Raw genomic sequence first — 21,587 nt, forward strand, 5'->3', positions numbered from 1 at the left:
GTAGGCCACAAATATGTCTGCCGTTGAACCAGTGCTGACAAGATATTTGTGGAAGTACCTTATCTGTGCAGCTGAACAGGCTGCAAGAGCTTTGAACGCCCTTTGTCAAAACCCTCCACGAGAGGAAAATGGTTCCCTTAATCCTCACATGATCCGAAACCTCCCCTGAGACAAACTGACTGAGGTGCCCGCATTCAATTTGGTTTCATTTACAGCTGCAGACTGACATTTGGAAGAATACTCAGGGCTGCAATTAAGATCTTAGATTTTAACCCGGGGCAGTTTTTTTTGGCTTTTCAGGCAACAAACACAATAAACCTAGTCACAATGTATTTCTCCCCAGGCAGCGTCATGTATGAATCAAGACACATTCCTTCCTCGTTTTAAGGAGAACTATACTAGCTTTCTCCCAATGACTTGACAAATTAGACTGAAAACTAGGGTGGCCAGGTCCCTCTTTGCTATCGGCGGGAGGTATTTGGGGCAGAGCCTGAGGAGGGCAGGGTTTGGGGAGGGACTTTTGTGGCACAGAGTCCAATTGCCAAAGCTGCCATTTTCTCCAGGTGAACTGATCTCTATCGGCTGGAGATCAGTTGTAATAGCAAGAGATCTTCTGCTATTACCTGGAGATTGGCAACCCTAACTTAGAGTCCAATTGCCCAAGCAGCCATTTTCTCCAGGTGAACTGATCTCTATTGGCTGGAGGACAGTTGTAATAGCAGGAGATCTCCAGCTAGTACCTGGCGGTTGGCAACCCTACTGAAAACAGAAGTCCAATTGGTCTAAAGTCCAGATGTGTAAGTATCTTAGTTGTGAAGCCTAAATCTCCCACCAAAGGGAACTGCAACTGGGATAGTGGCCCTTTTCAGTTCCAGACTCTGGCTTGCAACTAAAGTACATTTTGGTTCTTGTAGGTTATCCGGGCTGTGTAACCGTGGTCTTGGAATTTTCTTTCCTGACGTTTCGCCAGCAACTGTGGCAGGCATCTTCAGAGTAGTAACACTGAAGGACAGTGTCTCTCAGTGTCAAGGGTGTAGGAAGAGTAATATATAGTCAGAAAGGGGTTGGGTTTGAGCTGAGTATTGTCCTGCAAAAGTATTGTCCTGTAAGTATCAAGATAATGTGCTAATGAGGGTATGGTATGTTAATATGGAACCATTGTATCCTGAAGTGATCTGTTAATGTGTGTAATCCAAAGCTAATCTGTATGGCTATTGTTGAATGTTGTCTTTGTCTGGAGGTTTTTCAGGGCAGGAAGCCAAGCCTTATTCATTCTTAAACTCTCCTCTTTTCTGTTAAAGTTGTGCTGATGAGGAGAAAAGAGGAGAGTTTAAGAAAAGAGGAGAGTTTAAGAATGAATAAGGCTTGGCTTCCTGCCCTGAAAAACCTCCAGACAAAGACAACATTCAACAATAGCCATACAGATTAGCTTTGGATTACACACATTAACAGATCACTTCAGGATACAATGGTTCCATATTAACATACCATACCCTCATTAGCACATTATCTTGATACTTACAGGACAATACTTTTGCAGGACAATACTCAGCTCAAACCCAACCCCTTTCTGACTATATATAACTCTTCCTACACCCTTGACACTGAGAGACACTGTCCTTCAGTGTTACTACTCTGAAGATGCCTGCCACAGTTGCTGGCGAAACGTCAGGAAAGAAAATTCCAAGACCACGGTTACACAGCCCGGATAACCTACAAGAACCAATGAACTCTGACCGTGAAAGCCTTCGATAATAAAGTACATTTTGCTTCTTGTATTATGTCAGCCGAATGGCTCCACTACTAGGATGTGTTGACTGAACTGCCCCTGGTTCAAAGTAGGCCAAGCAATTTACAAGCGAAATCAGAGAGCTTTTGGAGAGCGTGCTAAAGAACTATACCCTGAAAGTTCTAATATTCCTTATAATTTCTGGACCCTCTCCAAGGGACCTCCAAATTCCTTTACCTCAGCAGCTGAGAAGGCAGCTGAGGTAGAAGTAAAATAACGCACCATGGGGGCCAGGGACTACATTTCCCTGATTTCTAGGCATCTTGAATGCTGTTTCTCTTAGGTCAATGTAAAAAAAATAATAAAGTTCTGGGGGATGTGTGGAAAAAATTAGGTTTTTTCCCCCTTGAGTTTTTCCATTGTTTTGCTGGGCCTTCACACCTCTAGGTCTACGTGATCCCCCTCTTCCCTCCTTCTGTATCAGTGGCTCATCTTGCAAAACTCCTTGTGAATAAGCTGAGGATTAGGTTGCCAATCAACTACACTAGAATTTTTATGTAACCTTTGTTGTACAGATACTGAAGCAAATAGGTGAGCCTTCTGGAGGGATGAATGCCAAGTGGGTCTAGAACAGGGCTTCTTAAACTTTTTCCACTTGCGACCCCTTTTTGTCCAAGAAATTTTTACGCGACCCCAGGAATATAGGATACATGCATACAAATCAAACATTTACTGATAATAAATCATAAAGAAATTTATTTTAAAACAATTCTTTGGTATACATACAATTTTTAAAAAGGTAAAGGTAGTCCCCTGTGCACCAGGTCACTCCTGACCCACAGGATGACATCACATCCCAACATTTACTAGGCAGACTATGTTTAAGCGGTGGTTTGCCATTGCCTTCCCCAGTCATCTACACTTTATCCCCAGCAAGCCGACCTTGGAAGGATGGAGGGCTGAGTCAACCTCGAGCCGGCTACCTGAAACTGACTTCCGTCGGGATCAAACTCAGGTTTTGAGCAGAGCTTTTGGCTGCAGTACTGCAGCTTACCACTCTGCACCACGGGGCTCTCTCACATTTAATTTTACCATTTATTAAAGACGAAAACAACTTTGCATACTAATTTGCATACTATTGCCAAATTTTTCGCAACCCCCACATTCAGTTACGTGACCCCCATATGGGGTCGCAACCCACAGTTTAAGAAGCTTTGGTCTAGAAGATGTTTGAAAAAATCCTCAATGCTAGATTCAGCCCCTCTCCCTTAGTAGTTTTCTTTGTGCAGGAAGCATTGGGGAGGGGTAATAAATTTATGCAAAAACAATTCACCGCTAAGGGACGTGCAAGTGAGGAGTCACAAATCCTTCTGTTGTTCACCTCCACTACACTCCTCCACCCCCAATCTTAGTCCCCCTAACACTTTTCTTCTTGGCCAAGCTGTGCTTCCAGACATGTTCTTGGTGAAAAGCCAAACTCCCGAAGAGAGGTGCTGCACAGGTCAGATTGTTTGCTCTAAATAAAGTGCTGGAAAAAGCAGTTTGAAGAGGCGGGGGGGGGGAGGTAAACTTGCTAGATGCGTTTAAAAATACAAAGCGTACAACCTTTGTGAAGCAGAGAGGGACAGGCCAAGAGGAAGAGGAAACCGGCTTTTGATACTGAGTCATTATAGGAAGAAAGAGCTGCACAAGTCCAAACAGCAACAGAATGGCACACCTCTGTCTATCTAACAGTAAAGTGTAAGTACTATAGCTAATAGTGAAATAGGTGGTCCTGTGCCAATCATAAAAGCTGAACAACAAAGAGTTCTATATACCAGCATGGTGTAGTGGTTAAGAGCGATGGTTTGGAGGGGTGGTGGACTCTGATCTGGAGAACCGGGTTTGATTCCCCACTCCTCCATGTGAGTGGGGGACGCTAATCTGGTGAACAGGATTTGTTTCCCCACTCCTACATATGAAGCCAGCTGGGTGACCATGGCTAGTCACAGTTCTCTCTGAACTCTCTCAGCCCCACCTACCTCACAAGGTGTCTGTTGTGGGGAGGAGAAGGGAAGGAGATTATAAGCCAGTTTGCTTCTCCTTTAAAAAGTAGAGAAAATCGGCATATAAAAACCAGCTCTTCTTAATTTGTATCCTGCCTTTCGTCCTCAATGGGGACCTGAAAAGGCTTACATCGTTTCTCCTCTCTTCCATTTTCTCCTCACAACACTCCTGTGAGGTAGGTTAGGCTGATAGTATGTGATTGGCCCAAGCTCACCCAGCAAGCTTCCATAGCAGAGTGGGGATTTGAACCTGGCAGATCCCAGTCCAACACTAGGAACCTAGGAAGGGACTATGGCTCACTGGTAGAGCTTCTCCTTGGCAAGCTGAAGGTCCCAGGTTCAATCCCTGGCATCTCCAGTTCAAAAGGATCAAGTTGTAGGTGATGCAAAAGACCTCTAAACCTGAGACCCCGGAGAGCTGCTGCCAGTCTGAGTAGACAGCAGTGGCTTCGCTGGACCAAAATTCAGTATAAGGCAGCTTTGTGTGTTCGCTTTTAAACGCTACACAACGGCTCACATATACGTACCTAAGCATGCAGAAAAATATGATCGTAAATGCACAAAAAGAAAACAATCAGTAATGGTTGGATGAGAAGCATGCTCTAGGTAGCATGCTATGTTAAGAGCACTTGAGAACCAATTAAAGAAAACTTGGGAGATGGAAAAATTGACCTGCACAGATCCCAAGAGTTCACAGAATCTGGAAAGGTAGGTGTGCAACTCGCTGACAAACCATCCATTCCCAGTTCTTCCTAACTTCCAGCTAATGCACAGCCTGATTTTTGCTATAGGATGTAAGCTCAGTATGGTGTCGTGGTTAAGAGCGGTGGTTTGGAGCGGCAGAGTCTGATCTGGAGACCGGGTTTGAGTCCCCACTCCTCCACATGAGCGGTGGAGGCTAATCTGGTGAACTGGATTGGTTTCCCCACTCCTACACACGAAGCCAGCTGGGTGACCTTGGGCAAGTTACAGTTCTGTTAAGAGCTCTCTCAGCCCCACCTACCTCACAAGGTGTCTGTTGTGGGGAGAGGAGGGAAAGGTGATTGTAAGCCGGTTTGAGTCTCCCTTAAGTGGTAGAGAAAGTCGGCATATAAAAACCAACTCTTCTCCTTCTTCTTCTTCTATGAGAACTGTCCTGAAATTTACCAGAAGGTAAATTTGAACATTTTCATAAAGTCGTACATTTTCATAAAGTCGCAGCATTTCCAGCTCAACTGAAAATCTTTCTCAGTGTGTTTCTGTTCCTGACAATGTCTTTTCTCCCCCACCCCAAATGGTGTCCTATTTTTGTGAAACCTAAAGAGTTGTGAATTCTTTGCTACGTTATTATAAACACTAACTTCGTCCATATCCAAGATTCACTTTTGGATCTACTGGACAGTCTCTCCTTTCGTCCTTTTTCTAAAATCTCCTGCAGTAAAAGCTACGCTGTGGTGACAAACCTGAAGATCAAAATAGGCGGGGGAAAGTTTTTTGTTTTTTTTCAGTATATGGGATACAGAAGGAAAGAAGGGGGGAAGGGTAATCCGTCTGCAATAGACGTGAAGTATAGTCTTATCGGCTTGGTAAATTCAATAAAGAATAAAAAATATTGAAAAAGTCAGATTACAATAGGTAATTATCTACAGTAAATATTCATTATAGTAGATATATGTTACCATAAAGATACAATTTAAACTGAAAAAGTATTTTCTTGCGTTATATATTTGACTATTAATTTAATGATATATAGTTATAAAATGATTGCCATTTTTCATTAAACTGTTCTAATGACTCATTTGTAGTAACATTTGTCATAAAAGTCATTTTAGCCAAGTTTGCATATTCAAACATTTTGTCTTTCCATTCTTCAAGATAGGGTATAGTCAATTGTTTCCAGGTTCTTGCCAATACGGTTCTTGCAGCTGTTGCAGCATATCTAAGCATATCTCTGAATTTCTCAGGCAGGTCAGATGGAATTATATTCAATAAGAAATATTTAGAATCAAGTTTTACTTTCATTTTAGTTATAACCTGTAGTTCATGTTGAATCTTCTTCCAATAAGTTTGTACCCGTGGACACATCCACCAAACATTAAAGTAGGAACGATCCGTGTGTTGACATTTCCAGCAGGCCCCTTTTTTTTCTCATTCTTGGTCATCTGAGAAATCAAGTTGGGTGTCATATACCATCTATGAAAAGTCTTGTACCAATTTTCCTTGACTTCTTGACTTGCAGTATATTTTAGCTCTGTTGTGCAGAGTTTTTCCCAGGTCTCCATCATTACCATCTCTCCAAAATTCTGCATCCATTTAATCATATTTGTTTTAACTTGTTCGTCCTCTGTATCATATTTCAGAAGTAATTTGTAAATTTTTCCTAATAAATGATCATCGTTCTTATTCACAAGCAATTTTTTGTTCTTTTCATGTGCATTTTGTGACTTAAAAAAAAATCAGCGTGTTTAGAATAAAAATAAAACTTTTTTTGTATTCAGGCACGCCTGTGGGGGAAAGCAAAGCTTTAAAGCTTTGGCATTTACACATAAGCATACTGCAAACTGGATCACACTGATTTTAAATGAGCTCTGGAGCCAGTTCTTATCCAGTGACTGCTTTGAAAATGACAGTCCTGGGAGATTATGGGGACGGATCTGCATTCCTAAAGTAGCGCACTCTGAATTGGAAGAGAATGTCCCAAGAACTGGGAAGATTAGAAGGCTTGATTAGTTCTCAAGGCAGATTTCACACCATAGGAAGCAGCTTCCTGGCTCAAATTCCGTTGCGTTGGCATCTTGCAGTGTGTGCCATAAAAAACGACATTCTGCCCTAGTCCACGGGGACGACCAGGGGAGTCTCTCCTGGTGCCTATTTTATAGAATTTTAGGCACCAAGTTAAAACTGATCTCCAGCCAATAGAGATCAGTTCCCCTGGAGAAAATGGCCGCTTTGGAAATTGGACTCCATGGCATTGAAGTCCCTCCTCTCTAGGGTTGCCAACTGCCAGGTAGTAGCAGGAGATCTCCTGCTAATTCTCCAGCCAATAGAGATCAGATCACCTTGAGAAAAATGGCCGCTCTGGCAATTGAATTCGATGGCATTGAAGTCCCTCCCCTCCCCAACCCCGCCCTCCTCAGGCTCCGCCCCAAAAACCTCCCGCTGGTGGCAAAGAGGGACCTGGCAACCCTACTTATACTCCATCAGACCATCAGTCCACCAAGGTCAGTGTTGTCAACTCAGACAGGCAGCAGCTCTCCGGGGTCTCAGGAGGAGGTCTTTCACATCACCTACTGCCTGGTCTTTTTTTACTGGGGCTTTTCCACTGAGCTGCAGCTCCCCCCTGACTTCAGTGGACTTAGAAGGGTATAACTGTGTTTAGGATTATACTGTCTGCTTGTCCGAGTAGAGTAGATCATCTAGTGCTGAAACTGGATTAATGTGTTTGTCTGGAACCACTCTACTGTTTTATACACCTTATTGAGATTATTATTATCAGATTCGTGACTTGCTTTTCAACATAAAAATTCTGGAGCCAAGTTAACGGCAGCACAATGCAAACAATAAAATCAAAATAATTTAAACTGGAGATAAAGCAAATCGATAGCTGGCAAATTACCTTAGCAACAGTATCCCTCTTAGATACCAAAAGCCAGAGTAAACAAGAGAGTCTTCAGTTGTAATAGCAGGAGATCTCCAGCTAGTACCTGGAGATGTCAACCCTAATTATAAAGCAGCTTCATGTGTGTGTTCTTGTGTGGCTTAAAAGGGTGTCACTCTGCTTAGGATGGAACTGAGAGTGACCGGAGGGTGCAAAAAAGATGAGGGTTCCTAATGCTGTAGACATTTTGGAAGTTGCAAGGGTTGTTTTTTTCCCTACACCCCTGCAGAACAAAGAGCAAGCTCAGCCTGCCAAGATCTCTTCCCCTGAACCACTCTCAAGTGTGTAGGAGCCCATTCCCTCCTTTTCATTTGCACTCATTTGGGAACACCCTTCCAGCTCCATCCGTCTACTGCCTGACCCTCAGAAAAAAGCATCAACAGCCCTAAGAGATTGACTGCTTTCAAATCTACTCCTTTACTATTTTGAGCAGAAGAGAAACAGCGGAGTTTTCCCCACTGTTCGATTCCAACGGAAAACATTCTGCAACATTCCCGTATCCCCTTTTTCGAAGCACGATTGGAACTCCATAATAAACAGAGGCTCTATCCTTCAAGTGGCAGCACTTGATTAATTAACAATTTTTGCAATTTAAATAATTGGTTTGGCTCCTAATTTGGATACCAAAGCAGATCTCATTTAAGCTGCTCTTCTCAAGCTCTCAGAGAAAGAAGCCAGTTGAGTTGAGCGTACACAGACATGTTGACCTTAAACATGAGCTCCTCTGGCACAAAAGATGGTTTGCACAGATTGCACCTTATGCCACAATGACTCAATGGTTCCCTGGCCAATATGCCCTTCCAACAAAATGACGAGCTCTAAAACACTTGACACATATGCAGATGCCCATAAACTCATGCGTCGCTTTGGGATAAGAACATGGGCAGCCCTACTGAATCAGACCAAAGCTCCATCAAGTCCAGGTTAGTATTTTCCACCAGGAGCAGATTGGCCATTAAGTCCAGCAGGGACAGTCCCAGTGGGCTGCTTGCCTGAGATGGCCCAGCACAAGGCAGGCGGGAGCCACCATAGCTGCAGTCCCCATCTCTCATTAGGCATGTTACAAGGATAAGTGCCTAGTACCACATCTGGGTAACAAAAATTAGGGGCATGCATACTGGATGGGGGAATACGCTTCTGGGTAGAAGTGTGTAAGCGAGATCTTGGGGTACGAGTGGACCGTAAGTTAAATATGAGCAAGCAGTGTGATGCAGCAACTAAAAAAGCGAATGTGATCTTGGGGTGCATCAACAGAGGCATAACATCCAAACCGCAACATGTCATAGTTCTGCTGTACACAGCATTGGTCAGGCCACACCTGAAGTATTGTGTGCAGTTCTGGAGGCTCCACTTCAAAAAGGATGTGGACAGAATTGAGAGGGTGCAGAGGAGAGTGACGAGGGTGCTCAGGGGCCTGGAGCCCAAGCCCTATGAAGAAAGGCTGAGGGAGTTGGGAATGTTTAGTTTGGAGAAGAGGAGATTGAGGGGGGACACAATTGCTCTCGTTAAGTATTTGAAGGGCTGTCACTTAGAGGAGGGCAGGGAACTGTTTCTGATGGCAGAAGAGGATTGGACTCACAATAATGAGTTTAAATTGTGGGCGGAGAGGTACCGGCTGGATATTAGGAAAATGTTTTTGACAGTAAGAGTTGTTCGACAGTGGAATCAGCTCCCTAGGGAGGTGGTGAGCTCCCCCTCGCTGGCAGTCTTTAAGCAGCGGCTGGACAAACACTTGCCAGGGATGCTCTAGGGCGGCTGATCCTGCATTGAGTAGGGGGTTGGACTAGATGGCCTCTATGGTCCCTTCCAACTCTATGATTCTATGAATTCTATGTGAGAGCTGCCCCTGCCAGCAGCCCCCACCTCCCTGGAGCTAGCAGCCACCACCATGTGCAAAGCGCACAGGAGCTGCTACTGCTGCAAAGCCGATGCAAACTGCCACTGACAGAAGGCAGAGGCAGCTTCTGCTTCATGGGAGCAAGTGACCCTCACTCACATGGGAGCTGCCGCTGCCACAAGCCTCATCCCTTCCACATAAGGCAGGTGGGTGAAGCCCAGGCAAGAACCGCGGACAGCTTGGCCCCTCCCTTCTCCCCTCCAATGGGGGTGGGGCCAGGCCCTCCCTCCATGTGGGGGTGGAGCCAAGCTGGGGGCTCTTTCCCAAAGCTGTTTTTGCCTCCAGTCTTCTCTCTTCCCACACGGGTGAATCAGATGACCCCGGGAAGTCCACAAGCCCCCGGCCACAAGAGAACTCACCCAGTCTTCCCCAGGGCCCTCCAGTACATTTACGTACTTCAGCTCTATCTATAGCACCTCCCAGCCATACAGCCCTCAATATGGTGTAGAAAGATAAAAGCAATCAAGAGACATACCAAAATCATTAAAGCCAATACAATCAGCAGTAAAAACAGCAACAGCCACAAACATTAAAACTATGAGCTGGACCCGAAACTTCTGTTTGCATAAGTGGGCCTTTCCTTTATGCAAAGTTTCTGCCGATTGCCTCTCCTCTTGCGGAGGGTGTAAAGAACAGCAACCTTGCTCTTCTGATCACCAAACTTTGGTTCAGGCTGCGGCCTTCTATGTCTTCAATGTCTTGATATCAGACTCTGGGAGCTGATGACCAGCTCTCTCACAAACCATTCCCGTGAGAAACCATTCCCATTTCCCATGGGAAGCCACTTCACTTGGGGGGGGGGGGAAGGTGTGGAGACCGGAGGCATTGCCACCTCCACTTCAAAGCACCTCCATTTCAAAGCCTTCCTATTGTAAATCAGCTATCTGTTCTTTTGGTGACAATCCTGTTAGAAGCCGGACATCTCAAAAGCTTGAAGGAGCCCAGATGTTTTGTATTGCTGCAGAGATGCAAATACATCTGTAACTTCAAAAGGCCTGGAGGTGTCATGCCAAATATCTTACAAGTTTATTGCGTCCCCAACATCTCATTGGGCGGAATGGCCATCACCCAATGAGATGGGAGAGATAAATATGAACTCTGTTGTTCTAATCAAAATCATGAAGCTTGGGAGGGAGACATGCTGGTCATGTCTCCAAGCGATCATCATCTTTTGGCAACCAGGAAGGACTGACGCTCTGCGTGTTAGGACCAAAACCTGGTTCTTGGTAACTATAAATCAACTAAAACCTTGCATTTGTTACTCTCTTGGAAACTTTGCCTATTTTGCCTGAAACTTAAAGAACTACTGTGAAGTTAGAGATTGCTAAGATTTCTTGTTTTTATGCTATCTGCCTCACAAACAATTTCCTTTCTGTAACGAGCACATTTTATTAAATAAACTTATAGACTTTATATTGAAGTCTGAGAAACCTTTTTTGGGTCTCAGGGCTAAATCCAAGTGCCTGAGTGTGTGTGTGTGTGTGAGAGAAACCACCTACCCTAGTGTTTTGTGGCAATAAGCCTCCCCTGGCAGAAGCTCTACTCTGCAGGGACGGTTTTTGCTTGTTTTGACTTTTGGGAAACTGGCTGGGGAAGAGTAGCTCTCAGCTCATCCCTGGGAAAGCCAGCCTTTTGGAATTGAGAGCTGGGGGCGATATACCTGTACTGAGCTCAAAGGGGGAATCCTGGGGCACAGTAAGGAATTTGGGTTTTCCTAGGAAAATATTTGGTGACTTTGAACTACAGAGGAATCGGCCTGTTGGCGAGCAGACCGAGTCTCCTCGACAAGGTAGCAGAGTCTACCCGCATTGTGCTTTAGGGAGAGTCCTGAAGCCCAGTGGGGAGTTTGGCAACTTTTGACCCAAGGAGGAACCGGTTTGCTGGAGGGCAGGCCGGACCTCCTTGACAGAGGGCCCCATTACATTCCACACTGTTCCCAAGAGTCCACTGACTCTCCAGGGTCTGCATCTCGAGAACTAAGGTTGCAATGGGGGTGGGGGGGAAAAAGTCTGTTCTATAGGTTCACTGAAAAAGACAATCATGCTAGGAAAAGCTGAAGTCAGCAGGAAAAGAGGAAGACCCATCATGAGATGGATTGACTCAATAAAGGAAGCCACAGCCCTCCATTTGCAAGCCCTGACCAAGGCTGTCAAAGATAGGACATTTTGGAGGACATTGATTCATAGGGTCGCCATGAGTCGGAAGCGACTTGACAGCACTTAACACACACAACACGGGTTGTGCAGCGCTTCAGAGCCAAGCCACTAAAAAGCTGATTAAAATTGAAACACCTCAGTTTAAAAAAGGTAAAGGTCCCTTGTGCAAGCACCAGGTCATTCCTGACCCATGGGATGACGTCACATCCCGATGTTTACTAGGCAGACTATGTTTACAGGATGGTTTGCCATTGCCTTCCCTAGTCATCTACACTTTACCCACAGCAAGCCGGGTACTCATTTTACCGACCTCGGAAGGATGGAAGGCTGAGTCAACCTTGAGCCGGCTACCTGAAACCACCTTCCGTTGGAATCGAACTCAGGTCGTGAGCAGAGCTTTTGACTGCAGTACTGCAGCTTAACACTCTGTGCCACGGGGCTCTTAAGCTGATTAAAATCGAAATGCCTCAGTTTAGAAGAACATAAAATATAAAGTTTTTTTAAAAAAAATTATTTAGTTTGGCAGCAATAAAACCTGAGATTTTAAACAAGGAAGGGAAAACAGTCACATGCACATGAACATTAACCTCCAAAAGCTTGGGAGAATACTTTTATTTAAGTGGGGCCTACTGCTTGTCAAAGATGGATTATGGCAGATGAAAAGAATGGGCTGGTAAAAAATTTTTAATGAGTCGGTAAATTGTTTCAGTGTCCTGCATATAATAAATGTTGATTTTAAAAATATAGTAACATCGTAGTGTATTTGTTTCAACACTGGTTATACCAATAAAAGTGGTTTGTTTAATTGTGTAGTAAAAATCCACGACAGAGCCTACATCGTTAGAAAATAAAGTATTCTATATCCCAACTTTAAATCAACCATACAACCCTCTAAGATGTGTTTCTTGAGATTTCACAGCAGCCAAAGCAGATGAAGGTGTGTTTGAGTGACCTGGCTGTTATTTACAAGTAAACTTTCCTAATATCTGCTGATTTAGTGGATCCACAAAAAAGTCTGTGCATGAGTTGCTTCTTCTTCTTTTTGGCATGGCTTTCTACTAAACATGGGAGATCCATATACATAGACTTAATAGTGGGGCACTCATAATACAAACAACTTGTACTCATGAACACATGAAGCTGCCTTATACTGAATCAGACCCTTGGTCCATCAGAGTCAGTATTGTCTACTCAGACTGGCAGCGGCTCTCGAGGGTCTCAGGCAGGGATCTTTCACATCACCTGCTTGCCTAGACCCTTTAACTGGATTGAACCTAGGACCTTCTTCATGCCAAGCAGATGCTCTACCACTGAGCCACAGCCCCTCCCCAGGATAATGATGGCCACAGGGCATTGACACCCCCCAATAAGCATTGGTGGCACCCAAGACTCCATAAATCGATTACCCCAATTCCCCAATTCTCACACACAGACGGAAGCGAAGCCAAAACACCGTACCAAGAACTTAACAAACAAACGCCAACCATATAAAGATTCTTGTAGGTTATCTGGGCTGTGTAACCATGGTCTTGGTCTTTTCTTTCCTGACGTTTCGCCAGCAGCTGTGGCAGGCATCTTCAGAGGAGTAACACTGAGAGACACTGTCCTTCAGTGTTACTCCTCTGAAGATGCCTGCCACAGCTGCTGGCGAAACGTCAGGAAAGAAAATACCAAGACCACGGTTGCACAGCCCAGATAACCTACAAGAAACAAAAAATATAACAACTAGTAAAATCAACATCCATGTGAACCATTGAGAAAAGATAGGAGATAAAGCTGCTGCTGCTGTTGATGATGATTAAGTCATTGCCTCTGACAAGGGGAAAAGAAAAGGAAACCGAACAGGAAAGGCGACACTGGATTTCCTTGAAGATTTGAGAGATTCTCTCCCTGCATGTGTATTAAATGCCATCAAAGAAATTCGACTTATGGGGACCCCATAAATTAATGACCTCCAAAGCATTCTATCATTAACAGCCTTGCTCAGTTCTTGCAAAGAAAGAAAGAAAGAAAGAAAGAAAGAAAGAAAGAAAGAAAGAAAGAAAGAAAGAAAGAAAGAAAGAAAGAAAGAAAGAAAGAAAGAAAGAAAGAAAGAAAGAAAGAAAGAAAGAAAGAAAGAAAGAAAGAAAAGAAAAGCAGAGTAGGAGAGACAGAAGGGCTGTGCTCAGCCATGCGGCTACTGCCCATCAGAAGGTGGAAATGTCTGCTGTCTCGCCAAGTAGACAAAGAGGGCTTTTATGCTGTTTTAACCATCTGACGTGTCTCCCTTAATGGACGAGCGGGCAATCGACCCTCCACTCTTTCTGACAGTGGCTGCCTCTCCAGGGAAAACCGGCAAACTTTCCCAACAGAAAACTCAGAGGGCAGCAGGAGAGACTGTAAATACGTTTTCAAGAACAGACAAGCAGGCGGGGAGGTGTTGTGCTTCGCCTCCGCAGAGGCAAATTTGAAGAAGGAGGGCAGAGGGAACCTGGGGCACCTCAAACAACAGAAGGTGAATCGTATCAAGGAGGGGGGAAATCAGCACCGAGCACTAGGGTAGCCAGCCTCCAGGTGGGGCCTGGAGATCTTCCGGAATTACAACTGATATCCACGTGACAGAGACCAGTTCCCCTGGAGAAAGCGGCTACTTTCTGGTGAACCAGGTTAGTTTCCCCGCTCCTACACACGAAGCCAGCTGGGTAGGGTTGCCAAGTCCCTCTTTGCCAGGAGGTTTTTGGGGTGGAGCCTGAGGAGGGTGGGGCTTGGGGAGGGGAGGGACTTGAGTTTGAAAATGAGAGTACCCTAGAGAATGGAAATACCGTAGAGTCCAATTGCCAAAGCGGCCATTTTCTCCAGGGGAACTGATCTCAATCGGCTGGAGAGCAGTTGTAATAGCAGACCTCCAGCTAGTAATTGGCAACCCTACAGCTGGGTGACCTTGGGATAGTCACAGCTCTCTTAGAGCTCACTCAGCCCCACCTACATCATAGGGTGTCTGTTGTGGGGAAGGGAAGGGAAGGTGATTGTAAGCCGGTTTGATTCTCCCTTAAGTGGTAGAGATAGTCGGCATATAAAAACCGACTCCTCTTCTTCTGCTACTTTAGAGGGTGGACTCTGTGGCATTATACATTGCCGAGATCCCTCCTCTCCCCAAACCCTGCCCTCTCCAGGCTCCACCCCCAAAATCACTAAGAATTTCCCAACCCAGAGCTGGAAACCCTACTGCACACACGTTCCCCGCTCCATTAGAGGAAGCTGAGTGTGTTGTGCGGTTTCCCCCAGACGAACTGCCCCTTAAGATCACCTACGGCCATTCGTCATGTTGACAAGGAAGATGTCTCTTGGGGCTCCTTCGGCACCTCCTCTCGCTCGAGAATCTGCCTTTTACCTCCCCTCCCCAACACTTGACGGACAAGGGGCAAAACGAACAGAGCAGAGTATTAAATCACTAAGTGGCATCAAAGCAGTTTAAAACATACGGTTGTGTCCGTTAATCACCGGGCTGCGGTTTTTTTAAAAAGGGAAGCACTCAAGCCGGCGTGATGAATGAAGAGTGCCTGGTGTACCTTCAGAAGAGAGCGATTGCCCATCGCTTGAAGCCGAGGGAGAGCCAGGCCGCAGAGGGCAGCTGATGGCATTTGCAGCGGCAACTGCAGACTTTGCCCCCCACCCCACACAGCTGGGAGAAGGCGCTGGCCATACACCTAACAGACAGGCTGCCAGCCCAAAAGGTGACATAAATTTAGAAGCAAAACAGATCCGTCATCCCAGTTCCCGAGTCTGCCAACCAGCAGAGCGGGTAGAATAGATGTGCAATTCTAAAAATGGCTCCCTTTTGCTTTCCGTCTTTGCGTTCACAATAGGATGAAAAGCACAGCTCTTCGCATCCATCGAGAAAATGCCCCGAGTCTTTCTGAACCAACAAAAGCCTGACAAACTGCATACCGGTTTGGCTCACGTTTCGAGTCGTTTCTTACCTGCTCCCCATGGAGATGAACGAACACATCAAAAATCATAACTTTCTGTTTCCCAAACTGCCTTTGAAATAAATTAGCAGAGGACACTACAGGGGAGCTGCCGGGATTAGGCAATACCACAGACTACTACAAGCTCCTACCTGGGATTTTTCCACCTCTCTCCACCTGCTGCTGACATCATGCTTGCAAACAGACCTGCGGTAAAAATGGATGAGTCATTTGCAAATTCCTTCCCCTTGTCAGACATGCCTTAGCCCTTGGCTCTTCTGGTCTTGGGGAGGAATTAAAAAATATCGCTTATGTGAGCATGTTCCTGTCTCCAGTCTGAGGATTCCCTGTGCCCAACCCTGCTTCTTGCCAACACTGAAACTGGCATATGGGCATCACAGTGCATTGTGAACATGCAGTGTATATCTGTAGAACTTTGCATAGTGAGATTGGGTTTTTAAACCGTTGACTGTTTTAATCCACACCTGTGCCCCAGGTGCGATAAAAATCCTCCTTCCCTCTTTTTCAAGGCTGACAGAGATGATTGCGTAGCTTAGCGGGTATAAGAAGAAGAGGAAGAGGAAGAAGAAGAAGCTCCTGCCACTGGTCTTCCACTTTAGTTTGCTACAATGGACTAGGGTTGCCAACCCCCAGGTGGTAGCTGGAGATCTCCTGCTGTTACAACTGATCTCCAGGCGACAGAGATCAGATCACCTGGAGACAGTGGCCACTTTGGAAGGTGAACTCTATGGTATTATACCCCAATGAAGCCCTTCCTCTCCCCCAAAACCCACCCTCCTCAGGCTCCACCTCCAAAATCTCCAGGTATTTCCCTCCCCTTGAGTTGGTAACCCTGTTGTAGGAACAGACTAACATGGCAACCGCACTGGAAAACATCTCGAGTTTGCTTCTTTGGCTCTGAGTCCACTACCGCTCCAAACTCCCTTCTCTTCCAGGGGCTCCAGTCCAGAAAAGCTTCCGCCGCAATCAGTGTTAGTGACTCAGGTAACACTAGACAATTTGTTTCTTCTGCTGCAGCAGACTCACACAGCCAGCCCCAACCCTGTGTGCCCTGGCTCAGCTTTCTTCCTAAAGAGTTTCCATCTAGACATTAGGAAGAATTTTCTAACAGTTAGAGCTGTTCCTCAGTGGAACAGGCTTCCTCGGGAGGTGGTAAGCTCTCCTTCCCTGGAGGTTTTTAAGCAGAGCTAGATGGTCATCTGTCAGCAATGCTGATTCTGTGACCTTAGGCAGTTCATGAGAGGGAGGGCATCTTGCCCATCCTCAAGGCATGAAGCAGGGGTCACGGTGTGTGTGTGGGGGAGGTAGTTGTGAATTTCCTGCATTGTGCAGGGGGTTGGACTAGATGACCCTGGTGACCCCTTCCAACTCTATGATTCTATTCTATGATTCTATCCATTAATGCATAACACCATGCAAACAAGATTAAAAGACTGAATTTTGCATGCAGGGTTTGAAGCTGCAACATTTGCGGAGGAAAAGGCACATTCCTCCGAAGGCTTGCAAAATAACGAGAGGGCCCATGCAGGGTGTTCATTTTGCGCTTTCCAATTCAAGCTTCAACTGAGTAGTTCATTTGGAACTCATTGTTTCTAAAGCGCCAAAGATCCATTTGGCCCTAGACAGAAAAAGCTTTGACAGATAAGGTTAAGAATAGGAACAAGCTTGCGCCTAAGGAACCAATCTAAATTCTCTTCCCGAAGAGCTACTCCGGGTCACTCAATATGCTCTTTCAGTATGAAATCAGACAGTAAAAGATAACAGCAAGAAGCCACCCTAGAAAGAGGGGAAATTAGGAGCCTGCAGTCGAGAAATCCATCACCGAGCGTTCAGCCCGGTTGCCAGGGTGGAAATCATACCTCTCTCAATTTGCTCGCTGCTTCTTCCTCCTTGGGAGGAAAGTAAACATTGGCAATATTCCACCAAAGCTTTTCAGGCTGGGAAGCTGCATCCAGGAGCTTCCATTCCTGTAGGAGAGGGCAGCCCTCTCAATGAGGTGTTGCAGAGGGGATAAATGGGGGAATTTCAGCCTCCTCCAAGCCCTCTTGCAATGTTGCTCGAACTACTGGGTCATGGTGCTGATATACCGCTCGCCCTGAGATATTTGGAATGGGGAAGACAAACATTAATCCGCAAGGAACTGTTTCAGGCGACTGGTTCATCTAGCGTAGTGTCGTCTACTCCAGTGGTATTCACCTGGATGGCCCAGGCTAGCCTGATCTCGTCAGATCTCAGAATCTAAGCAGGGTCAGCCCTGGTTAGTATTTGGATGGGAGACCACCAAGGAAGTCCAGGGTTGCTGTGCAGAGGAAGGCACTGGCAAACCACCTCTGTTAGTCTCTTGCCATAAAACCCCCAAAAAGGGGTCGCCATAAGTCGGCTGCGACTTGACGGCACTTTACGCACACATTCACTAGTCAGGATCCTCGGAGAGAGGGGTCACTGAGCCCCACCTGCTGGATCATGAGCCCCTTTTCCTTGCTCCTCTGTGAAAGGACCTGCGGCTAGTGTGCATGTGTAAACAGCAAGGGCGCTCCACCTCCTGTCTCTCTTTGTACATACATTGAAAGAAGCGGAAAAACAGTGACACGAGGTTGCTCAGAAGCACATGAATACATGAAGCTGCCTTCTACTGAATCAGACCATCAAGGTCCATCAAAGTCAGTATTGTCTACTCAGACCGGCAGCGGCTCTCCAGGGTCTCAGGCTGAGGTCTTTCAGATCACGTACTTGCCTAGTCCCTTTAACTGGAGATGCCGGGGATTGAACCTGGGACCTTCTGCATGCCAAGCAGAGGCTCTACCAAGGCTCCTCCCCTACACTCTCCCCGAGAGTGTAGGCAAGCTCAGGGACCACCCTTGCTGCCAAAACTCTACCTTTCCTCCTCTTGCTCCCCCAACTTGTCCTCCAATGTTCCATATGTGCTTGTAAAGTCATAATTCTGGCTTCTTCATTTCCTGTCATGTGACTCAGATGACTTCCTGTCACATGTTTGGAGCAAAGTGGATCCTATGGTGTCACTTGGGTTTTAAAGTTGGATCCTGGGTTTGAAATGGTTGAAGATCACTGGTGTCCTGCAACTACCCTCAGCTTTCTACTTGGCTATTCCTTGCCAATCTTGCTATCTGAGATTCCTTTAACTGGAGATTCCAGGGATTGAATTTTGGATATTCTGCATGCAAACCATGTGTTCAACCACAGAACTATGGCCCTGACCTGACTAGAGGATATCACATACTATCAATGAAGCTCACAGCAATTCTGCAAGCCATCTCTGGGACATTTAAGTTGAACTGATAACCTCTTTCAGTGTTACTGCTATGGCATGGCTTTGTCAATGAAAGAAATGTGCTTCCGTGTCATTGATAATTTTGTCACCTGGTAACTACACAGCAAGCAGTAACCCCAGAAATCACCTGGATCCTGAAGATTTTTCACCCAGCTTCACATGAATGCAACTAACCATGCAACTAACCATGGAATGCAATTAACCATGGAAATGCAACTAACCATGCAACTAACCATGGAATCTTGGTGATCAACATACACAGGTTACTAACACAACAGATCTGCAGCTACACTGAATCAGATTCTGGGTATTTTCCAGTGGTAACATGTGAATTGGGTCTTATGCAGGGGCATAAACAGGTATATCCAGGTAGCCTTCCATTGTTAAAATGGCAACTGGCTACAGATTCACCACTGCATGTGTTGTCCTATGTCAACCCCAGGCATGGCGGGGTAGTATTTCGTTCAACACAGCACCCTGCTGCACAAATGAATGCCATTAGCTGTTTCTACCCTGTCCAAAGTCTCTATGTTGATTAGCGGCCATGGGCTTTTGAGGAGGCAGCCCAACATGGCATTCCACAGGCAACTGTTCCATTACAAACACCGCAACCAATCAGGAGTGTGTTCAAGTCCAAATAAGAGCACATTCCGACATTACGGCCACCAGGTGGAAACCCTTCCAAATGCTTATGGTTGGAGCGCTTCCCTAACAATAGCTTCAACGTGTGAAAACAGTTCACTGTCGTTTGCTCTCAATGCACAGTCCATCTGCATATCGGTGTCTATCACCTCTACGAACGCTTGACACCGGCCTGCTCTCCTATGGCTGAAAAACATTTACAGGCTTAAGGCAAAATGGCATGAACCTGCAGGCTCACTCCCAGCAGAGCATCTGGGCATTCACCTTAAAGGAAAGGGGAGAGAACAATCCGGGATGCGTTGAGACTGCGGAGACATCAAGCTCCGGGACACAAAGGAGGGGCCAGGGACCTCGTGCGGTTAAGCATCACCAACGGCTGACAGGCACACGGCCCCGTTCCGCTGCTGACATTGTTCAGGTCGAGCTGGAACAAAGGACAGGTCGGTGCTTGGTCGCTAGGCAGCCGGGCAGAGAGATTGCAAAAGAGGCCTCTGAATAGTCACACAGGATATCAATCCTGCCCTGACAATAGGCCTTATGTAGCCAGGCCTGTGCTTCAGGACTTTCTTGCACTGTGGGGCACAGGGGAGTCTCAGACGACAGGAAGCAGGAGGAAACAACCTAGATTTAGGGGATTTTAAGGCCCCAGAAAATGGCATTGGGGGTCAGCGAATGGGCCACTGCAGGCCTCGATTTAACATCACTTTAAGTGAGCTTTCTGACACAAGGCAGGTTGAGGTTCCCCCTGTTTGCCCCAGTGTGGGGCTCCATGTGCTGTATTCAGTGCAGGTGGAGCCCATAGCAGGGAGAACGCACCCCCTGGTGGCTTGGGAAACCAGCACTGGAGGGAAGGCTGAAGGACCCCTACCCTACATGAGTCAGGACTGTGTCCCCCTAACCCGGCTGTGTTCTTTATAAAGAACACAGCCGGGTTAGGGGGACACAGTCCTGACTCATGTCAGAGGTAACGCCTAGTACAACCCTAAGATACCTTCCTGCTATTTGGCCAATTTTCCCCCCTCCTTTCTCAATGCAAACCCAGGACCAGATCCCAAAGGATCTGGGCTACCCTTGCAGTGTTGGGGGGAACTCACAGGATAAGCTAGCCCAGCGATAGGGTTGTTAGCCTATAGGCACTAGCTGGAAATCTCCTGCTATTACAACTGATCTCCAGCCGACAGAGATCAGTTCACCTGGCCGCTTTGGCAATTGGACTCTATGGTATTGAAGTTCCTCACCTCCCCAAACCCTGTCCTCCTTGGGCTCCGCCCCCCCAAATCTCCAGGTATTTCCCAACCTGAAGCTGGCAACCCTACTCAGGGGTTCCCAACCTTTTTGAGCCTGTGGGCACCTTTGGAATTAAGACCCAGGGTTGTGGGCACAGCCACAAAATGGCTGCTGCAGGAGGTGAAGCCAGCCCCAAAATGCCACAGCTTACCTTCATCAAAACAAAACAACACCAGGCTATAGAATCTTAACAATTTATCTAGAAGGACAGATTCAAAGTAACTGTATAAGAGTTTAGCCTACCTATAATGAATAACACTAAATAAACACAATAGTGTTGGGTTGGCCTATTGTGTTTATTCAATATTACTCATTACAGGTATGCTAGACTCTTATACAGTTACTTTGAATCTGTCCTTCTATATAAATTGTTAAGATTCTATAGCCTGGTGCTGTTTTGTTTGCTTGAGTATCGTTGTATACAACATTATTTTTTGCTTTGATTTGCTACAGCTTACCTTCAGTCACACAGTAAGAACATAAAAAAGGCCAATGCTGGATCAGACCAAGGCCCATCAAGCCCAGCAGTCTGGTCACACAGTGGCCAACCAGGTGCATCTAGGAAGCCACAAGAAGGTAAAGATCCTCGTGCTGTGGTGGCAGCCACAGCCAAAGCAACGTTAAAAAATCCAATTCAGGACTGTCTTGAACTCTGGGGCGCAGGACCTCTCAGACGACAGGAAGCCAAAGGAGACCTTGCGCAGCCAAGCAAATCGCCAATGGCTATTCAGAAGCCTTGCTGGGCAAAAGCCCCTGCTGCCCCCACCCACTCTGTAAAAACACTTGGCAAGAACCAGAAAAGGTGTTACTGGGCACCCTGAGCTAGCCAAACTCCGCATCAATAAAAGAACAAGTAGCCAAAAGCACAGCTCATTTGGGAATTCCAAAGAAAATCCTAACTGCCAGGTTGCTCTATGAAGATTACAAAGCAAAACCG

At 46.1% G+C, this 21,587-nt stretch overlaps 1 protein-coding gene across 5 annotated transcripts in view; it reads right to left on the bottom strand.

The window, feature by feature from the left end:
* Positions 1-21,587, bottom strand: part of ARVCF (ARVCF delta catenin family member) — a 291,383-nt gene that overhangs the window by 173,246 nt on the left and 96,550 nt on the right. The window contains exon 1 of one of the 5 annotated variants that reach the window (XM_056859271.1): positions 15,424-15,521. The exons of the other annotated variants lie outside the window; for them this stretch is intronic. Within the exon in view, the coding sequence (XP_056715249.1) occupies positions 15,424-15,462 (39 nt within the window). The 5' untranslated portion in view covers positions 15,463-15,521. Of the gene's footprint in view, positions 1-15,423; positions 15,522-21,587 lie in introns of those variants that run through there. 5 annotated transcript variants of the gene reach the window in all.

The sequence above is a fragment of the Euleptes europaea genome, chromosome 13 (genome assembly GCF_029931775.1).
Source record: "Euleptes europaea isolate rEulEur1 chromosome 13, rEulEur1.hap1, whole genome shotgun sequence".
Lineage (NCBI taxonomy): Eukaryota > Metazoa > Chordata > Lepidosauria > Squamata > Sphaerodactylidae > Euleptes > Euleptes europaea.